Source organism: Somniosus microcephalus, chromosome 1 (genome assembly GCF_052327205.1).
Source record: "Somniosus microcephalus isolate GS21.2 chromosome 1, FLI_Smic_1.0, whole genome shotgun sequence".
NCBI classification, from domain to species: Eukaryota; Metazoa; Chordata; class Chondrichthyes; order Squaliformes; family Somniosidae; genus Somniosus; species Somniosus microcephalus.
In genome coordinates this window covers 112,816,518-112,837,591 of record NC_140987.1, presented here as the reverse complement: position 1 = coordinate 112,837,591, position 21,074 = coordinate 112,816,518, and the positions used below count along the sequence as shown (strand labels likewise).

At 42.5% G+C, this 21,074-nt stretch overlaps 1 protein-coding gene across 3 annotated transcripts in view; it reads right to left on the bottom strand.

The window, feature by feature from the left end:
• Positions 1-2,357: 2,357 nt before the first annotated feature.
• sema4d (sema domain, immunoglobulin domain (Ig), transmembrane domain (TM) and short cytoplasmic domain, (semaphorin) 4D) overlaps positions 2,358-21,074 on the bottom strand; it is a 264,629-nt gene continuing 245,912 nt past the window's right edge. For all 3 annotated transcript variants that reach the window (XM_085984683.1, XM_085984688.1, XM_085984679.1), the window contains 3 exons: positions 15,785-15,988; positions 12,152-12,249; positions 2,358-3,389 (listed from right to left, as the gene is read on the bottom strand). In XM_085984683.1, the coding sequence (XP_085840809.1) occupies positions 3,360-3,389; positions 12,152-12,249; positions 15,785-15,988 (332 nt within the window). In that variant the 3' untranslated portion in view covers positions 2,358-3,359. The remainder of the gene's footprint in view (positions 3,390-12,151; positions 12,250-15,784; positions 15,989-21,074) is intronic.

Sequence of the window (21,074 nt, the reverse complement as noted above, 5' to 3'; positions counted from 1 at the left end):
AGGAAAGTGGAGATGATGTAGAAGATCGAATGGTGGAGCAGGCTCGAAGGGCCAAATGGCCCACTCCTGTTCCTATTTCTTATGTTCTTATACAGAAGCTCAGTCTCTGAAGAACTGGAACATAGGGAAGGCAAAAGTATAGAGGAAGGGTGTGCTAGGCTATGGAGTATTTGTAAATGAAGATGAGAATTTTGATTTCATTGAGCTGAGAGTGAAGAAGCAGTGAGGACTGGAGAGATGGGTAAGCAAGCATTAGTATGAGATAGGATGCAAGTGGTGAAGTTCTAGATGAGGTGGAGCTTGGAAGTTCAGCTTCGAAGGTGTTGTAAAACTTGAGCCTGGAAGCGACAAAATTATGGATGAAGGTTTTCAGTAGCTGCGAGAATGTATAGATGCATAGGCAGATAATATTTTGGAAGTGGAAATTCTTATTGATGGACTTGATGCAGGGTTTGAAGTTCTGCTGGGGGTGAGGTAGGACACTGAGGTTGCACACGGTCAGGTTCAACCTAAATGACCAGGAGATGAGGAGCTATTGCAAGAGACTGGTAGGAATGGAACCACGAAAGGGCAGTGCCACAGAGGAGAAATGATGGAGGAAGATGGTCATATTGACCATATTGGGAAGTCAGAAAGAATAAGGAGGGATAATGTGAAATGGTCACAGTCACACAGGATACCACTGGTGTTTGACCAGAAAAGTTTCAGTACTGTAGACGGGATAAAAGGCAGACTGCAGGAATTCAAAAGCGAGTAGTGGGCACAGAATTGGGTGGCAATGGCATTTTTAAGGAGCATAGAGTGGAAAGGGAGGTTGGAAATGGGGCAGCAGTTCAAGAGGTCAAAGGTGGGCTTTTAAAGGATGTGGCCAATGAATACTGATTTGAAGGTAGTGGAAGCAGTGTCAGAGATAAGGGAGGAGGTAATGATGTTAGTGATCATTGGAGTTATAATCATTGACCACTCCATGAAAATAAGGTGCCATCAAATCAAGGTCAGATCTGGCCTGAACTCTATCCTTGATTTGCCACTATAAATCCCCTGAATTCCGAGTTCCTTTCAGCACCAGTTCCTCAGCAATAACTCTTCCTCCTCAATGATGATTCAAACACAAGAACATTCCTGCCAGGATAAACAAGCAGCAGGAGTTGTTGCTAAGCACTGCACCCCATTTTCCGTTACCACTACCACTTCTCTCATACCATCTACTAGTGTTAAAAAGTTCTGTGATATGTCTAAACCTTTCACAGTTCAGAAAGAGAAAAGCCAGTAGAGTTGTTCATCATGATGAGCAAGTGACATGACAATGTGTTTCAGCTTACTAAGGTGGCCAAGGTAAGAGTGCAAATATTGAACATCCTAATAGGTTGTCTAGCCATACCTCTTTATTGCTGAATTTTGTAAATGCACAGATATGAATGAATGAACTTGCATTTATATATCCGCCTTTCATGACCTCAGGACATCCCAGAGCGCTTTACAGCCAATGAAGTACTTTTGAAGTGTAGTCACTGTTGCAATGTAGGAAACACAGCAGCTGTTTTGTGCACAGCAAGGTCCCACAAATATCAATGCGATAATGACCAGATAATCTGTTTTAGTGATCTTGGTTAAGGGATAACTATTGGCCAGGACACCGGGGATAACTCCCCAGCTCTTCTTCGAATAGTGCCATGGAATCTTTTACGTCCATCTGAGAGAACAGATGGGGCTTCCAACTGAGCCATGGCTCACATAACATGTTCATTTTCTTCTGTTTCACTGTGCCATGTTGCCATATCATAGTGCTGCCCATGTTGGATATTAACTGGGTGAATATCAAGTAGCAAGGACTATACCAGGACAACGTTACTTACGGTTGTAGATTCACACACACACACATAAGGTGGTTGTTGTCCTGGACATCCATAATAAGATTCCTTAATTTTACGAAGGAAAGTCACAAAATCTGACCAGATGATGTGCTTCTGTATGGGGAACTGGAGTAGTACTGTCCTGACTATTTAAACCCCTGTGAGATGGCAAAGTGCATTACCTTGAAATGCTTCATCTCATAGCCCAGTTGAGAACTGAAAAAATTCTTACCTGGAAAAGAGCCAACAAGTACAAATAATAGTCAAGTTTGAGATGTGAAGTCAGGCTCTCTGGTTCAGGATTCAGGGCCACTGTTCTAAAGAATTATGCTACCCATCCTCATAGTTTTCTACATCTTTAAGATTCTTGACTTGGTTTAGGACAACAGTCCTTCAAAGCTCTTTGGCTTTGTTGACCTTCAGTGTTACTTCTCAGATAATAAGAGTGGGAATTAGAAGAATGGTTTTACTGATGCAAAATAGCACGACTTTATGTATTCAAACAACTCTGAAAATCTCTTGCACTTTATTTAAAATTCTCAGGATCAAATTCATAACTCTGCAGCTTTCATCAAATGAATAATCGTTTTACATGCACAACATAACATTTTTGGTGTGCACTGAAAATTCAGAAGTTCTAAACACCGGCACACAAGCAGTGACAAACTTAAACGTGTTTTGTAGAAAGCAACAGCGGCATTTTGGCTATGTTGTCTGTCTGAGACTAAGGCACTATGTCATTAATTGTTATGTTGTACTGCGACAGGTTGTCCAGTAGTATGCATTGTTATTGTTCTTGGTCGGAAATCTATATAATTAAAGTTCTTACAATAGTTATGTGTTAAAAATGGTTCTTGGTTCCTGGCTTGTACTTACACAAACATCTCTGCTACAAAATAAAATGAATAATCCAGGATTATAAAATTATTCTAATCTCCAGTAGTGATGAAAAGAATGCATTGGGAACTGGATTCCATTTCTCTACAATAACATCTCCTTATAACATCATCTCTTTTGTAAATTTGGCAATGTAACTGAGACTAATATCCAACATTGAGTATTTTTTTTTACAATGGAACTCTGTTCTGCTGTGCTAATTCAAAGGCAGGAACAAGCAAAACAACTATCATTGTGATTTGTAAACAGTAGAAGACCTCAGTCTCTGCTACTTCTGTGAAAAGGGTCTTGTTTAAAATGCAATTTTTGGTGAGTAACAAGCTTTACAAATTGGCTTTAGGTTGGTCAAAGTTAGAGTGTTGTAGACTTGAATTAAAGAAGTATGTACGTAGCTCATTGCACTTTGACTGACTGGAAATAGTCCTAGAATTATCATGATACATATAATAAGCTGTAAATTCAGTAAACTGTGCTGTCGTCCTTTAGAAGTTCAACGTCAAAAATGAGCTCTTCTGCCATTGACAAAGTTAAAGTTATTCACTTGCTGGTGCTTGTAGCAAAATGACAGCTGACCTTCATTAATCAGATACAAATCCTTTCTTGTGTATCTTATTCTGGGTTCTCCTCGTCACAGCTGTCCTGTAAGAAGAGTTAAAAAAAATTGGTTATGGTTCACTTCATAGTTAAGATAGTTGAGCTGTTGGAGATTAAGACTGCAACAGATTCCACTACTAAAAAGATCCAGTGGCATAGCTAATTAGTTTAACATGCTGTGTCACAAAGTGGAAAAGCACAGACTGGTGCCTGGATATTCCCATCATGATGTTTTTCTAATCTTGCCTGTGATGCTAGGGAAATTACTTCATCATAGCAAGTCAGTGAAAATTAGGAAGTCGATCCAGATTGCTTTCATTCTAGCGCCCAGCTCAAGCCTGGCACAGCTCTGAGTGTAGTTTTCTTCTCTGCCTTCTGAATCAAGCAATATTGCATGCTGGGGTTCGGGGTGTAGTGGGGTGGGGAGCTGAAGAAAGGAGAGGGGGAGGGGAGGAGAGAGGGGGGTGGGGAGGTAGAGAGCGAGGTCTAAATGAGCATGTGTGAGAGGGGAGGAGTAACTGAGTAAGAGTGCAATGTACCAAAGACTTGTGTGTGAAGGAGAGCTGCCTGTCAGTTCTAAATTTGCTTTTTACTATTTTGAACCTGTATCCCCTTGTCCTCCTCTTGTAATTTAGTTTTAAGTACTTTCCCAGATTTACCTTTGCCATAGAGTTTACTGTCTTATATACCTCTATAAGGCCATCTCTCAGATGCCTCCTATTAAAGATGAAAAGCCCAGGGTTCTCTACCCTTTCACCATAATTCAGATTGCTGACATTTGGGAACAGCCTCTTGCTCTTTTCTGCACTGTCTCCAGTGCTCGATTGCCTTACATGCATCTCAGTGACCAGACTGGAGAAGTACTCAAGGTGTCTCAGGCACTCAAAGCATTGTACAGTTTGATTATGACTTCCTCTGACTCCATGCTGAGGATGTTCTGCTTTTATGTTCTGACTCTGTATATTCTGACTGGCATTTCTGGCACTTGAACAGAGAAGGCCTTGCAAAATTTTTAGTCGAGTTGGAAGGAGCAGGAGTGCTCCTCCTGTTTCCACAAAACAACTGTGGCCCACAATCGCCCCCTTCCTGATCACCACCCTCCCACCCTGGCACAGGCTGAAATTCATAAGGGCCCGACAGACGAACTGCGTTGGGGCGCCTCATTTGCGCACACAGCTCACCTGATTTAATCACCCATTCATCAAAACTATCCATAAATTAAAATTATGTGCCTTTACATTGATATTCTCATTCACGTAGACCATAACTATGAAAAAAGTGGAAAATTCACATTGATGACAGCATATTTTCAAAATATGTGGAAATTTGCACAGAAAGTCCAAGTGCCTTAAAAGCAGATAGGGAGCGATTTTCCCACTGGAGGAGAGTTTCGGTTTGAAACCTGCCTCCACTGATAGGGGAAAATCTCAATTTTTTGAAAACTAATTGGCCAGTTGATTTCAGAGGTGTGGGTTGTCCTTGGTCAATTAGTGTTTTGGGACTGAAACTCACTTCTGCTGACATCACTTTTTCAGTCTGATTTTATGGCTTCTTGCTGCCTTGGATCATTCTACAGGATTTGATGAAATGCCATCCCTGTTGGAAAGCATTAAAATGATTTGATGCCAAAATGTTGGCGTTATGGCATCTGTTCTTTCGCCTTAGGCAGCGCCACAGTGCGGGCTCTGCCACACTTGCATTGTCAGGTTGGTGGCCTGAGTGAAAGGATGCCAGAGAGTCATGTCCATTGTCAATGATGTCTTAGGATGGAGCCAAAGACATGTGCCAACTTGGACAACCTATGCAAATCTGGCCAGAATAAGTTCATCCCTTGCATCACGGGCAGCTATGTGCTCACATGCTGCCGCTGCTGCTGGTCGATACACCGGCGCTCTGACCTCCTCCACCTGCTCCAGATCATCCTCCTCCTCAGCCTCCTCCTCCTCATCTAAGGAGCGCTGGAACTGAGCCACTTGCTCATCAGGAAGCTGCAAGCCACGCCGCTGTGCGATGTTGTGCAGTGCACAGCAGACCACGACCATTCTGGAGACCCTGTATGGTGTATAGTGCAGGGCTCCACCTGATCGGTCAAGGCAACGGTCAAGGCAACAGAAGCACATCTTCAACATCCCAATGGTTTACTTGATGATGGACCTGGTCGAAGTGTGGGTGGCGTTGTAGCGCTCTTCAGCCTCGTTAGCGGACCTCCTGATCAGTGTCATTAGCCACTTCTTTAGGGGGTAACCTTTGTCACCAAGAGACATTCATTAAGTTGGTTTGGTGGATTGAAAAGCGGAGGAACAGAGTGCCGCAGAATGAGAGAGTCATGGCAACTACCACAGAACTTGGCGCAAACATGCAAGAACTCCTTCTTGTGGTTACACACCAGCTGTATGTTGAGGGAGTGGAAGCCCTTTCGGTTGACAAAGATAGCTGGGTTGTGATGGGGTGCCCTAAGGGCCACATGTGTGCAGTCTATGACGCCCTGCACCCTTGGCAAGCCTGCCATATTTGCAAAGCCAACCACACGTGCGGTTACACTTGCTTGATCCCTTGAGAACTGGATGTAATTGTGGGCCTTAGCAAAAAGGGCATCGGTAACCTGCACGATGCAACTGTGTGCAGCCGATTGGTGTGGTGTATGTGCCTTTAAGAGCAATTGTGGTGTATGTGCCTTTAAGAGCCCCAGGTGTGCGTAATGCCGGTAATTGCCACTTGGGCTATATAAGCCTGTGTATTGTATATATCCTTTAGAACCCCCCCCCCCAGACTTGCTTAGTAAATACCTATGAACCAACTCCTGTCTTCAGTGTCTTTATCTACACACGGACACTACAGTGGCGACGAGGTGGAAACGGACTTACCTGCAATTCGGCAGCACCTCAAGGACATCGATTCCTCCAGCGTCCAGAAGACTCAAGGAAGTTATAGAAACTGTGGTTTCACCAGCTGGCCAAGCTGGTGGCAGGTACTGCGCTAATCCTTCCTGGGCGTCAGGCTGGGGCTCCAGCGTCGGGCTCTACAGCTGAGACAGGCAGCAAAATCGGAGGCAAGCAATAACGGACTGGGAGGGTGCACTCGGGAGACGGCCGGCGCGGCAAGCAGGTCATCGTTTAGACCTCCGTCGGGAACGAGTCTCCAACAGTGAATAAACGGAAACCACAGTAAAACAGCGTTGTTATCGGTAGCAGCGGCGGGAAAGCGCAGGAAGCGCCATATCGTTGCTACAGAGAGAAAAAAGAAAGAGCGCGGGAAGCGCCATATCTTTTTTTTTGAAATGCCTAAGTCTGGCAATATTGATGCTTTTGATAACGAAACAGAGCCTAACTTTGGCAATATTGATGTTTTTGATAACAAGATAGAGAATTGGACCACATATGTAGAAAGAGTGGAGGTGTTTTGCACCGCAAATGGAATAGAAGATGAAAAAAAAGCTTCAGTGCTTCTGGATCTAATGGGCGCAGAAATATACAAGCTGTTACGCAACTTAATCACTCCAGCCGAACCGATGGACAAGAATTTTGAGGAGATTGTTGATACCCTACACTGCCAATTCGAGGCAGGACTGGCAGATTCTCTGCAAGACAAATTCATCTGCGATCCCCTAAGTGTAGAAACACAAAAAAAGGTATCTTCTGGAAAAGATTTAACACTGGACAAGGCTTTCAGTGCAATAGGAGCGGCAAAGATACAGCAAAGGCCACAGGACTTCGGCACCCATGAAATGACACGGGGTTTCAAGAGATGTTATCACTGCGGCAGATCCAACCATGACCAGAGGGATTGCTGGTTCAAAGAAAAAGCATGCAGGCGATGCGGAAAGATGGGACACATTCCACGTGTATGCCGATCTGAAAATAAAAAATCCACTAACGGGAAAAGAATCAATAAGGAAAAGCACAGAAAGGTACAAATGATGACGGACAGTAGCTCCAAAGACCAGAAGAGCGATAGCGACTCCGGGAACAAGAGACTAAGCTCTCTCAAATTACATAATGTAATTGCCAATGAAGATTACCAGACCATCTGGGTTACCCTCATAATAGCAGGGTCCCCAGTTAAAATGGAGCAAGATACAGGATCAGCTCTAACCGTAATAGATCGACGAGATTACGAGAGGCTATTTTCGCATATACCTCTAAAAGACACATCCATTATCTTAAAAACATATACGGGGCAGAAAGTATACCCCAAAGGAAAAATAAAGGTGCCTGTGGTATACAACGGCAAAGAAATACAAAAGTTGTATTTATACATTCTACAAGATGGTGGTCCACCGTTGTTGGGACGTGAATGGATAAGGAAGATACGTTTAGACTGGCACTCTATTCAGGCACTGACGGTGACCAGTAAGGAAAAAAACAAGGATGACATCATACCTGAACGATTAAAAGACATCTTGGCCAATGCCAAAGAAGTGTTTCAAGAGAAACTAGGAACCTTGAAAGGCATCACCGCCTCAATAAAAGTGGAAGATGCAGCAATTCCAAAATTTTTTAAGGCAAGACCGGTGCCATACGCAATACGTCCGGCAGTCGAGGCAGAGCTGGAAAATTTGGAAAAGGCAGGTGTATTATCCAAAATAGATTGGAGCGAATGGGCAACACCCATCGTTCCAGTCATGAAAAAAACATTGAAAAATAACTCTGAGGAACAGAGAAAAATTCGCATCTGTGGGGACTTTAAGGTGACTGTAAACCCGGTCCTTCACACGGTACAGTATCCTCTTCCGAGGATAGAAGATATTTTCGCCTCACTATCCGGAGGAAAACGTTTCACAAAAATTGACTTGGCACAGGCATATCTACAGATGGAGGTTGAGGAGACCTCTAAAAAGTATCTCACAATAAACACACACAAAGGCCTGTACCAGTACAATCGACTGGTTTTTGGAGTAGCATCAGCTCCAGCTATCTGGCAAAGAGCTATGGAGCAAGTCCTGCAAGGGATTCCGGGGACTCAATGCTACCTAGATGACATCCTTATAACAGGAGAAAACGACAACGAGCACCTTGCCAATTTGGAGCAGGTGCTCACTAGGCTGAAAGAACGGGGCCTACGAGCAAATCGCCCCAAGTGCGAATTTTTCCAAAATCAGATATCATATTGTGGCCACATAATTAATAAGGAAGGGTTGCATAAGTCACCTGAAAAAATTGAAGCAGTTATAAAAGCCCCAGCACCTGAAAATGTTTCACAATTAAGGTCATTCCTGGGATTAATAAATTACTATCATAAATTTTTACCGAACTTATCAACTATTCTACACCCTCTTAATGATCTTCTACAGACAGGAGTGATTTGGAAATGGAACGAAGACTGTAAACGTGCCTTCCATAAATGTAAAGACTTAATCACATCCGAGAAAGTTTTGGCTCATTACAACCCATCACTACCAATCAGACTGGCGTGCGATGCATCCCCTTACGGCATAGGAGCGGTATTGTCCCATAGATTCCCTGATGGCTCGGAACGGCCGATAGCTTTTGCGTCACGCTCATTGAACTCAGCTGAGCGTAACTATTCCCAGATAGACAGGGAAGCACTCAGCCTGGTATGGGGAGTGAAGAAATTCAACCATTACCTACACGGACAAAAATTTACCTTGCTGACTGACCATCAACCCCTCATCTCCATATTCAACCCTAAGAAAGGTGTCCCCATTATGACAGCACAAAGACTACAGAGGTGGTCCCTTTTTCTAGGGGCACACCAATACAACATTGAATACAAAGGGTCAAAACAGCATGGAAATGCTGACGGTTTATCGCGCCTACCGTTGCCAACGATAGAAGAGGCACCTACAGTAGACCCAGTAGAGATATTCCACTCTACCATAGTGGAATGTCTACCAGTGACAAATTCTGCCATTGAAAGGGAGACCAGAAATGACCCTATTCTCTCACGGGTCTACGATTTAACAATGAAGGGATGGCCAGCACATGGCGAACCACTGTTGCCAGCATTCTCGCAAAGAAGAGAACAGCTGTCAGTGTGCCGAGGAACCTTGATGTGTGGATCCAGAGTGGTGATTCCACCCAAACTCCAGGATAAAGTGCTAAAGGAGCTTCACGAGGGGCATCTGGGTGGAGTGAAAATGAAGAACCTAGCTAGGGCGTTTGTATGGTGGCCAGGTATCGATGGAGACATCGAAGACATGACCAAGAGCTGCCTAGGATGCCAGAAGGTCCAAAATGCTCCGCCACAGGCCCCTCTACATCCATGGGAGTGGCCCTCATCTCCATGGCAAAGGGTGCACATCGACTTTGCTGGTCCATTTATGGACTCAATGTTCTTAATCGCAGTTGATGCACACTCCAAGTGGCCGGAGGTAATAAAGATGTCCTCCACCACCACGGAAAAAACCATCACAGTATTAAGGACCATATTTGCCAGGAATGGGCTGCCGGAACAGATCTGTTCTGATAATGGACCGCAATTTGTGTCCGAAGAATTCAGAAAGTTCTTAAAGAACAATGGGGTAAAGCACTACACGTCCGCCCCATACCATCCCGCCACCAATGGATTGGCTGAAAGGTTTGTCCAGACCTTTAAGAAGGCCATAAAGGCCATGGGTAATGAAGACATAAAACTTCAGCACAAGGTGGATAACTTCTTATTTGCATATAGGAATGCAACACATATGGTTACAAACCAAACTCCCGCCATGATGTTCTACAATAGAAACCTAAGATGCCGGCTGGATTTGGTCAAGCCCAACATCCGAAGGGACGTGGAGAACCGGCAGTTTCAGGGCATGAATGAAAGGCCAACTAGGGCCTTCCAGATAGGCCAACCGGTTTTGGCCCGGGACTACCGTACCGAGAAATGGCAGCCTGGAACTATCTGCACACGACTAGGACCACTGATGTATACCGTGGACATCGGAGAAAGCATAATAAGGCGCCATGCTGACCAAATCATCAAGTCATCCGAAAAGGGACAACCTACACCACCACGCTATACATCTAACGATGAAGTAGAGATACCCATATCTACCTCCGATCCGGTGATACTGGAACCCGATGAACCCGACACTGGCCTTCAAGCTGAATCAGCCTTGCCAGAAGAACCTACTACACCACCAGAAACTACTACACCCCCGAGGCGTTATCCGGACCGAGTCAGGAAGCCTCCTGAGGGACTAACTTATAATTAATTAATACAGCAATGTATATTATTTTGCATATAACATGTAATTAATAATTACTTAAAATATGATGTACTAGTTAGCTAGAAGGGGAGGAATTGTGGTGTATGTGCCTTTAAGAGCAATTGTGGTGTATGTGCCTTTAAGAGCCCCAGGTGTGCGTAATGCCGGTAATTGCCACTTGGGCTATATAAGCCTGTGTATTGTATATATCCTTTAGAACCCCCCCCAGACTTGCTTAGTAAATACCTATGAACCAACTCCTGTCTTCAGTGTCTTTATCTACACACGGACACTACAATTGGGAGATGCTGCTGATGTCTGCTAATGGTCCCTGGAAGGAGCCTGAGGCAAACACTGGTAAGGGGTATCCACCCGTTCCTCTGGGCACCAGGTGTTGCTGCAGCAGTCCGCAGATCTCTCGGATAACCTTTCGCGAAGGTCTCAGCCTCCTTTTGCACTGCTGCTCACTCATGTTGAGATAGCTCATCCGCTGTCTGTAAACCCTGTCGGGGGTATCTCCTGCAGCGAGGTACCTCAATGCGCTGGCACCTTCTGCCCTGTGCAGCATCAGGTGGCTGAGCAGGAGGTTGGGGCTCCTGCTGCTCCTGAGCTGCCTGGTTCTGCTGCTGCTGTGGATGCTCCTCATCTGAATCGGAGGTCCATGGTGAAAGAAAACGAATGGTTCCCATGCTGTTTGCAGATGCCTCTGTTGGAGAAGTGTTCATAGTAAATGGGGAGAGGTTCTTCCAAGGAGGTCCCACAGTTGATAGCTTCAAGCTACAGCAGCTCCGACTTCAGAAGGCCTTCTAAAAGTGCTCAAACACCTTTTAAAGCAAAGATCTGCCACCTGCAACTAATCCCTGATGAAATAAACAATTTAATGTTGGACCTGCAGCTCTGAGGAGGCAACCCACTTGTCAACCCGCCAGGTTTAGCTGGCTTGGTTTAGACGGGTCGTGGAACATGCCGAAATGGTCAAAAAATCACAAGGGCCTCGCAAAATAGGCTTACAGAGGTCCTTAACGAGCATTTAATGATCTTAACTAGCGCTATGGCCAGCTGGAGGCAGGACCGTTTTTCGACCTCCAAAACCAGCACCGGCAAAAGCCCGCGGAGGCGAGTTTCAAACTTGCCCACATTGTTTCTGATTTTCCTGCCTTTTCCGCCTCCAAGGATGTCAGAAAATCGCCCCCCTACTGTGCATATCTACTACGCAATATAATGGTGGGCTGAGGCCCAACATTGCCCAACAATCAGTTTCTACTCTCAGTTATGTTTTCTGGGAAAACAGGAAGGCATTGGAAGTTAGCAAGCGAGTGAAGCTCAAATAGATGTCAAGCCAGAAAAATTTGATGCATCTCCTAGTGACTGACTCAAGGTCAACATTCTGTAGGAATAGATTGCTTGGGCTCGTGGACAAGAAACGGGCTACTTAAGAATGTGAAGAAAAATAACTGCAAAAATGCAGGAAGAATAGAAGTATTTTAATTTTTAATTTTGAAGTTTTAGGATAGGATTAGAGAGCCTGAAACATTGGAGTTTAATGCACACACCTGAAAAGAATGGAATTTGCACATCCTTGTGACTCTCACTTGTATGTTAGCTAGGAATTCTTGAGAATAATTGACACACTTTGTGTGCTTCTTTTTCCTACCCATGACTTCATCCAAGCCTGCATCATTTGTTCATGGTCATCTACTGCCTTCCTCCATTTTGCGAGTTCCTTCGACCACCTTTTTTGGGCAAGGGCATCTAAATCCAAAAAGTATGCAAAGTAAATTCACTGAGTTATCTAATCTTGCTATATCTGGAAATTAAAAACTAATCTTCAAATGAATCAGCTTTGCATGTAAAACCAGTCGAGTGAGTTGAAATGAGTCAATGTGCATCTGTTCAAACTTATAGATTTCAATAAGGAACTAATCATTCAAACTATCACACCAACTATTTGTTGGTCAGATGCTAAATTAAAGGGGAGGGGGAGCCTGAAAATATTGACACACTCCTTGGGACCCCATCTGAACTTCTAAATTAATCAGTGTTAAGTACACAAAGGGAAATAATGCTGTCACTGTGAAGAATATTTTTATTCGTATACGGCAACAGAAATAACATGTCATTAACTCAAAAACAAATACAAAATACAGAAATCTAGAGACTGACAAATAAATGAATGATTACCTTGTAGATCCCCCATGAACCCCCATGAACCCCCGGAATTCCCATTTTGAAAACCTATGCAGTAGATGCAGTGCCTTGATACACAAGAATACTGTGTCTTGGAGGACAGAGCTGGTCAAGTAGTCCATAAATTTAACTAATGGTGCACCCCATGAGCTTTGATTTATTGTTCTTGACCAAGCATACAAAGCCCTCTATTTCACTCACATATATGGTTCAACAGGAAAAATAAATTGGATTGTTAAGTTAATGTGCATACATATTATATGCCAGATAACCTTTTATCAAACTATGATAGAACATAGTTGATTCAGGGTTTTTAATGGAAAATGTATCTTTAGTGACCCAATGTATAAAAAAAATTATAGTGATAAGGAACAAGGAAACTTTTCACAATGTGAATATTTTAATGGGCTTTGAGGAATGCGCTTCCAAGGGTAATTCATAGAGAAGCTTTAACTATAGTGTGATTTGATTGGAAGGGTTTCAGTGTGACTCCAGCAACAACATCTGCCCTGTCACTTTGGTTCTGTCCCCTCACATTACTTACCTTTTCTTTTTGCCCTTACACCCTCAGCTTCAATAGCTGCCATGTAAACACAGGAAAGGTTTATTCCCAGCAAAGCCTAGGAGTGAAAATTTCCCTCTTAGACTTTTTGTTTGATAAACTTACTGGCCCGGATTTTACGGTGGTAATGACAGCGAAACTGTTCATCATTACTCCTCTGAAAGTGACAGCAACTTCTGGAGTCAGCACATATGCAGATAAACACGGAAATCCAGAAGTTGCTGTCAGTGATTCTACGCATCTCTACAGGTTGCGCTGTGAAACCCCACGGAGCTGGCAAGCAATTCAAATCACACAAACATAGTTCCTGATGAAAAGTTCCCCTACTACGCTGTTAAAATCCCTGAAAAGTTGAGCCTTGTTGAAAGAAGCATAACTGGGTTTTAACAGTGTATTGACTCTGACCCTGAGAAGCTAATTTTATATTTGTGGAATGTCAACTGTTTCCATTACATTACAACAGTGACTCCACTTCAAAAGTACTTCATTGGCTGTAAAGCGCTTTGAAACGTCCGGTGGTTGTGAAAGGTGCTATAGAAATGCAAGTCTTTCTTTCTTTCATTAATATAAGAATTAAATGTTACTATAATTTTTTAAGTTTGTTTGTGATATTTCAGCTTCTACCATAATCCTATATGTATGTTCCAATCTTTATTTCACTCACTGTAAAATTTATAAAACATAAATTATAATCTGTGCATTTTACTTCCTGGTTTGCTGTCTGTGAGAATTCTTCAATGTGATTGGCTGCTTAGCCTGCTTGATGATATCATTGTTTCTGGATGCTGGAGATTTGTTTGATTTGGCACCAGATTCAAACTAATATCGGGAGAGGTGAAATTCATGCCACAGAGATCACCATATCTTTGTGGGCAGCTTTCTTCGAGGTCGCTTCGCCACTGACGGCAAATTCTGGGCCAATGTTTTTGCATATATTTTTGACAGTAAGAACCATTGCCATCTACTGAGTCAGTTGCCTTTTTTCAAGAAATTCTTGTTGAACACCAATGACAACGTCATGGCATCTTTGTGGTTTCTTCTCTGATCAATTTTCTCCCTTCCTCTCCTGGAGGCATTAAGGATAATTTTCATCTCCACTGACTGCGCGGTAATCTGGTGGGATGAAAATCAGGCTGGTTCGACAACAGGGGGTGAATGTTTTGACTTCAGTCTTGCTTCACTACCAACTACTCAAATACAGAGGTTGCAACCAATGCGACAGAATTTTTTTGCTTTTTTTTGTATATTTCATACCCTGCACCTGACAATGGTGATACTCTATAACTGTTCAGAAAGGTGTGTGTATGTGCGATTCGAGTCCTCTCTCTCTTTTGATCTTCTCCCCTCTTTAAACAACATTCCTCCAACATACGAATGTCAGTGCCACATCAGGTTGGATTCTGATACTCTTTAAACTGAAGTACAAGAAATGTTAATGATGGAAAAAAAATACAAATATCTTAAGAACCATGTGATTTTAATGGATCCCTTGAGGCTGTTAGTTGCTGAACCATACAGACCAAGAAGTTCCCAAACCGTTCTCTGTATTGATGGGCAGTGTCAAATAAAGCACACCTTAAGTCACCTAGCTCACATACAGACACCTGATGATGATGTAGCTGCTAATGGTGTATGCCAACTCCTTTTAGCATTATATTTTGTGATGGCGGGGGGGGGGGGGGGGGTTAATAATATTGTCAACTCCTGTGTAGTTCCATGACACCGGGATAGGATTTAGCTGAAGGTGCATACTGCTAGAATACTGCACAATACACAATGAAAGAGTGAGGGTTTTTTTTTTTGCAGATTTTTCCCCTTTCATCAGGTTCCCTGCAATTACACCCATAGGAATATGTTTTTTTAAAAATCTTACTTTGCAATGTTACCCTTATGCATATTATTGAAAATTAATGAAAAGATTTTTAAATGCTTAATTTCAACAATGTAATTGATTATATGCAGAAAAGTGCTTGCATTAGTCCATTTGCATTTTAAATGCTATATATGTATAGATATTTTGTATTAGTGTAGAAGGCCCTCCTCACTGACCTCCTAGCCTAACCTCCATAAATTCCAACTGGTCAAAATACAACCACCTATCTTGCACTAAGACTGGTTTGCCCATCACCCCCATCTTTGCTGACCTACATTGGCTCCTGGTCTTCAACACATTCTCATTATTGTCTTCAAATCCCTCCATGGCCAGCAGTATATCTCCTCCCACTTCCTTAAGTCCTCTTAACTCTGTCCTTTTGTGCATCCCCTCACCCTACCATTGGTGGCAGGCCCATCAGCCCTTTGGCTCTACTCTTTAGAACTCCTTCCCTAAACCTTTCTGCCCCTGTACCTTTAAAAATCTTCTCAACACCCATCTTTTCAATTAAACCTTGGTCACCCCTCCTAATCACTTCCGTCATGGCTGGGCTTCTGACGCTTATTTATTCCTGCTTATTTTTTCTCTCCACTCTGTAAGGAGCCTTGGGGCATTTTCTGTGCTAAAGGTGCTATATAAATGCAAGTTGTTGTTTCATTGCTTACCTTCAACTACAATGAGTACATTTGACTTTGCCTTTCCTTTTTTGGATATAACATGACACTGATATGGCGTGTCAATTGTTACTGTGTCTTTCAGCCAGCTGATAACATGGATTCTCCCATCTCTTAATGGCTGGGTTTGGTGCTTAATGGAATTGGTCACCCTTTGACCGTTTTTCTTCCAAATAAAATGCAAATCTTTGGGTCCTGTGGAAAGTAAGAGTTTTGTAAATTACCACATTCTCTTGTTTGTTTCTCCTTCCAAGTTGCTCCCCTTTAAGGTTCTCATTACCGTATCATCTAATCAGGAGAGACAACTGTAGTGTATGTAACCGTTCTACCTTTAAGAGAACTATTGTATGTAACCGTCCACCTTTAAGAGAACTATTTTAGGTGTTGCACTACTTTATCTTGGCTGCTGTATACTGTAATACCGGGAGTGACCACACCGGTATATAAGTGCTGTGTAAGGATTTATTGGGCAGATTCGCCCTGACCTTCGAATAGTAAAGTCCTGTTAAAGTTACTCTTGTAGTCTGTGTATTACTTCACCATATAACCCACAGACTTTACAACAACCATGAGTGCAGATTTGTGCCTGGCTGGCAGGAGACACAACTGAAGCAGATTGAAGCAGTGTTAGTGGGGTAGATTCCCATGTGATGATGCTCCATGCTGAATGTCAAAACTGAGCTCAACCGATAGCATTTGAAACAAACCTATGATCTCGCTGCTTGGGGTCAAGCACCTGGAGATGCCATGGCCCTCACTGAATTCTTCCTTAAGTGAGAACACTCAAGGCCAGTAAACATAGAATTGCAGTGTATATTGCGTATTACAGCATTTTCTTTCCCATGAAGTTCTTCCCAAGTATGATGTTGCATCAAATGTTAATGCTTGACATTAGAATGTTGATTCTGCTACTTAAATATCATTTAAAATTTACTTGTACTTCTTGCAATTTAGTATACTGTATTCGCTGCTCATGATGCGGTCTCCTCTACACTGGGGAGACCAAACTTAAATTAGGTGACCGCTTTGTGGAACACCTCCGTTCAGTCTGCAAATGTGACCCCGAGCTTCCGGTCGCCTGTCACTTTAATTCTCCACTCTACTCCTACTCTGACCTCGCCGTCCTCGGCCTCTTACAACGTAAGCTCGAGGAACAGCACCTCGTCTTTCGATTAGGCATTGTACAGCCTTCTGGACTCAACATCAAGTTCAACAATTTTACACCATAACCTCGGCCCCTATTTTTTTCACATGGCAGCTGTTGATGATTCTGCCATTCCTATTTACACCTTTTCTAGACTCACCTTTTGTTTCTTTACCTGTCCCATTACCACCATCTTTTTCTTTGTACTATCATAACTTTTGTCATTTAATCACTCCTGCCTTCCACCCAATCACAGACCTTCCCTTTTGTTCTTTCCTTCCCTCCCCCTTTTCCTGCCTCTGCACTTGCTTAAAATCTGTTACATCGCTAACTTTTTCCAGTTCTGACAAAAGGTCATCGATCTGAAACATTAACTCTGTTTCTCTCACAACAGATGCTGTCTGACCTGCAAATGGTTACATACTCAAAATTATGTTCCCATTACGTCTCACTCATTTGAAGCAAGATTTACTCATTTGGGTTTAAAAATGTAACCTATAGCGATACATCTTGTTCTAAAATGTTTCTGAGAGGCATTTTCTGGAGTGCAATCTTTTGTTTCCAGCACCTTCCTTAAAATACTGCTGTTATGAAGTAGGCGCAAACATCTTAAGTGCTTCTAACAAAAGACTGCCCGTTGGAAAATGTTACCTCTTGCTTCAAAGTGTTTGCAATCTGTCTCATTGCTCTTGACCATGAACCTCACTGCTAATATTTCATTAAGGTTGACCCTTCTGACTATGGTACAAACCAGCAAGGGTAGAAAATAGTTCTTGTTGCACCTGTTATCTTGTCAGAAAACAGGGGCAAAAAGGACCGATGTCAGGGCTCAACATCCCACACCAAATCTCTCCCTGTGTTACTGGCAACGTCATATTGGTAAAGGCGGCTTTGCAGGTGTCCTGGGTGGTCACCTAAAACAGGCATTATGCTTCTTACAAATGTAAATGAGAGGCTGAGCACCTGTTTTAGGCCCCCTTGCAGAAATTGGTTTGAATTGATCGTTCCTGTGGAGCCACGAGGAGCAGAAATGCTCCTGACTCCACAGTTCTCGCAATCACCCCACCTCTAGGATTACCAACTCTCCAGGATTGGCCTGGAGTCTCCAGGAATTTAACACTAATCTCCAGGAGACTGCTGGAAGCAACCCAGGTGAAAAATCTTTGGGTATTAAAAAATTGTGTTTTTTCATTTTCTTTGAACGCTTCTGTTTATTAGCTAATATTGGAGATGGGAAAAAAGGCCATTTGACTGATAGTCCAGAAACATCCAAGGGATAATGAAGAGTCTTTTCGCTTTCCAATTGGCATGGGAAGGCGGTGCACAATGAGGATGGACATGTCGGGCGACCAATGGCAGGAGCGTGGGGGTGGGGCAGGAGGTCATGTGATGCAACCTCCAGGGATATAGTCAACCAGAGTTGGCAACCATGCCCTCCACCCGTTGCCACTATAACCCCCCCCACCACCACCCCGGCAATTATCTGAGGGCCTCGGTCAGTGTGATAAATGGTCCAATAATCAATAATGTAAAATGCACGAGTTGCCTGTGGAGGCACAACAGGCACGGACAGCTCGTGCAAAAAGTATTAATGAGGCCCGAGGTCTAATTTCAGGCCTTGGGCCTTCCAGTTGGGGCACGCCACCGGTTATGGACTTGAAAATGGCCATAACCAATTTTCACCCTGCACGCTTTGACCAAGTAGCTTAGGATACAAATAAGGGGTTAATTGTTGCTCTTCTTCCATATACGTATTGATTAAAATATTTTCTAATCCTTACTATTTTTTGCTGTATTTCTTTGAGTTTCAATTTTCAGCTGTTTAGGTTTTGCCCTAAAATCATTTCTTCATAACTACCAATAAAATATTTCAGATATAACTGTTCTTGTTAGAACCACATTAGGTTACAGCACAGAAAGAGGCTATTTAAACTATCATGTCTGTGCCTGCTTAGCAAGAACTGACATACACAAATAACCAAAATAAGAGGAATGATAGACAATTATTTGTCCTAAATCTTCCAATTTATGGATGGACTCTGTGATAAATCCAAAAAGTGGAACAAGGAACTCAAGAGGCTAGATGTTAGAATTAACACGAGTACTTTATTAACAACTGGGAAACACATTTACGGACAGCCTGCATCAGCATCCTGGCATTCCACCTTGTGCTGACCTTGACAGGAAGCAAACCTCTGACCTTAGCAGCAGCATTGGCTACAGCACCACCTGGTGGATAACCTTAATCATAACATCCCAGATTACTATAGACTCAAATGGCTGAGCAACAAGAACACCTTAATTATACCTTTAATAATGTAAAATCAGCTTACACTTATTTAATGTCTGCTTGTTTGTTTTATGAAAGCTTATTCCTGTTAAGTCTTTGTAAGCTTACTGTAACTACAGCCAAGGAGTATTACTAACAAGTTTGAATCTGAGTACTAGTAATACAAATCACTTTTTAATTTTTTTCTATAAAATACCGATGTTAGGAATTTGGTGCAAACACTAAGTGCCTGTAACAAAAGGCCACCCTTTGGAAAAAATGTATTTATCCTATTTTTCAAATTGATGTTTTCCTTTTAAAATATTTTCTTAGTAAATTGTCATGCTCAGAGTGAGGGATATCAATACTGGGGATTGGAACACTTTTCCAGTTCGAGCACTCAATGTCAGCATCAAGGTGCAGCTAAAGCACAACCAAATTTAAAATAAAAGGTCCCTCTAATCTGCACTAACCGGGGGTAATTTTCACCTTCACCACTTGGGCAGAAACTAGCAGAGGTCACGTCACTTGCCTGTTAAAGAGCCCATCTGATTTTCATTACCAGATAGTAAGGAATAGTCACAACATGGTATTTGTATCAATGTGAATTTTTGATTTCTGCACCACCTAACCTATAGCCTTCGAGTAAGAATTTCAATGTAGTGTTAAGTTGTGGATGGCTTTGTACTGTTGACCCATGCTCAGTTGTTTATATTTTGATGGTATTTATTTTCATTCTTTTATATTTTTTCTGCTATCTTGTGGACCACGCACCATCTCTGGTCAAAGATCAAATGGCCAACCTTCTCTATGGCTGGTCAATTGGAAGTTCCCGATAGAAGGAAGAGACAGTGCAGCATGCCAAAGCCCCAGTGTGCTGGGGCATTATATTGCCTGCATATGCTCTTCCTTTAGTGCAATTATTACAACCCCTCCAGCTCACATGCATTTTACACATGACTTACACAAACCAATGCTTCCTCTTAGAAAAAAGGCCCATCATTCTTTTGACCATCTTTTGTCCATGGAATTTAGTCCCCTTCTTCCACATCATCTTAAAATCATAATCATAATCAACTTTATTGTTTACAACGAAATGTAGGCTTGCGGCTCCCGAGAGTGTACATTTAGATTAAAACATTTAAACATTCAACATACATTTGGCTTGTAATACATTAACATATAAACATAACCATAATAAAGTGCATTGGCAGATGTGCAGGCTTTAGAGTTTATTTGTGGAGTTCAGTAGGATGACAGCCCTGGGAAAGAAGCTGTTCCTAAATCTGGTCGTACGGGTGCGAATGCATCTGTAGCGTCTCCCAGGTTAGTGTAGTCACAGATTTGCTTGCCCATACCAGGATTTTCATCCCATGTAAGGTATAAATGGATTGCCGATGGGAGGCCAGTGCATGCTATAATAAATATCAATTTGTTGGTGCTTCATCAAACATCAGTGTGGAATGCTGCAGGACCTGTGCTATACCTTCACTCATCTGCTAAATGGAGTGACAATTGAAGAATTAAATAAAATATCTGAGCAAGTTAAAATTAAATGTAATTCTGTTCTAAACTTAAGAAAATGCCAGGTCTGATGAGCAGACTTAGGCATACAATTTGGGGGAACTTTGTTTAGAAAACGATTCCTTTAAACTCCTGTGCTTCTAACTATTTTTTATAATTTACAACAATAAAAAATGCTTTTTGCCTCAACCAAAGGCAAAAAAAATCCCAGTTATTTTATAATACCGGAAGTGGAAGTGAAGTCATGCCCTGACTGTTTTATTCAGCTGGAACATGCTGGAAATATCTATCAGGCCCATCTGAACCTGAAAAGAAGAAAGGCTGGAGACCCTTCATCAGAACCC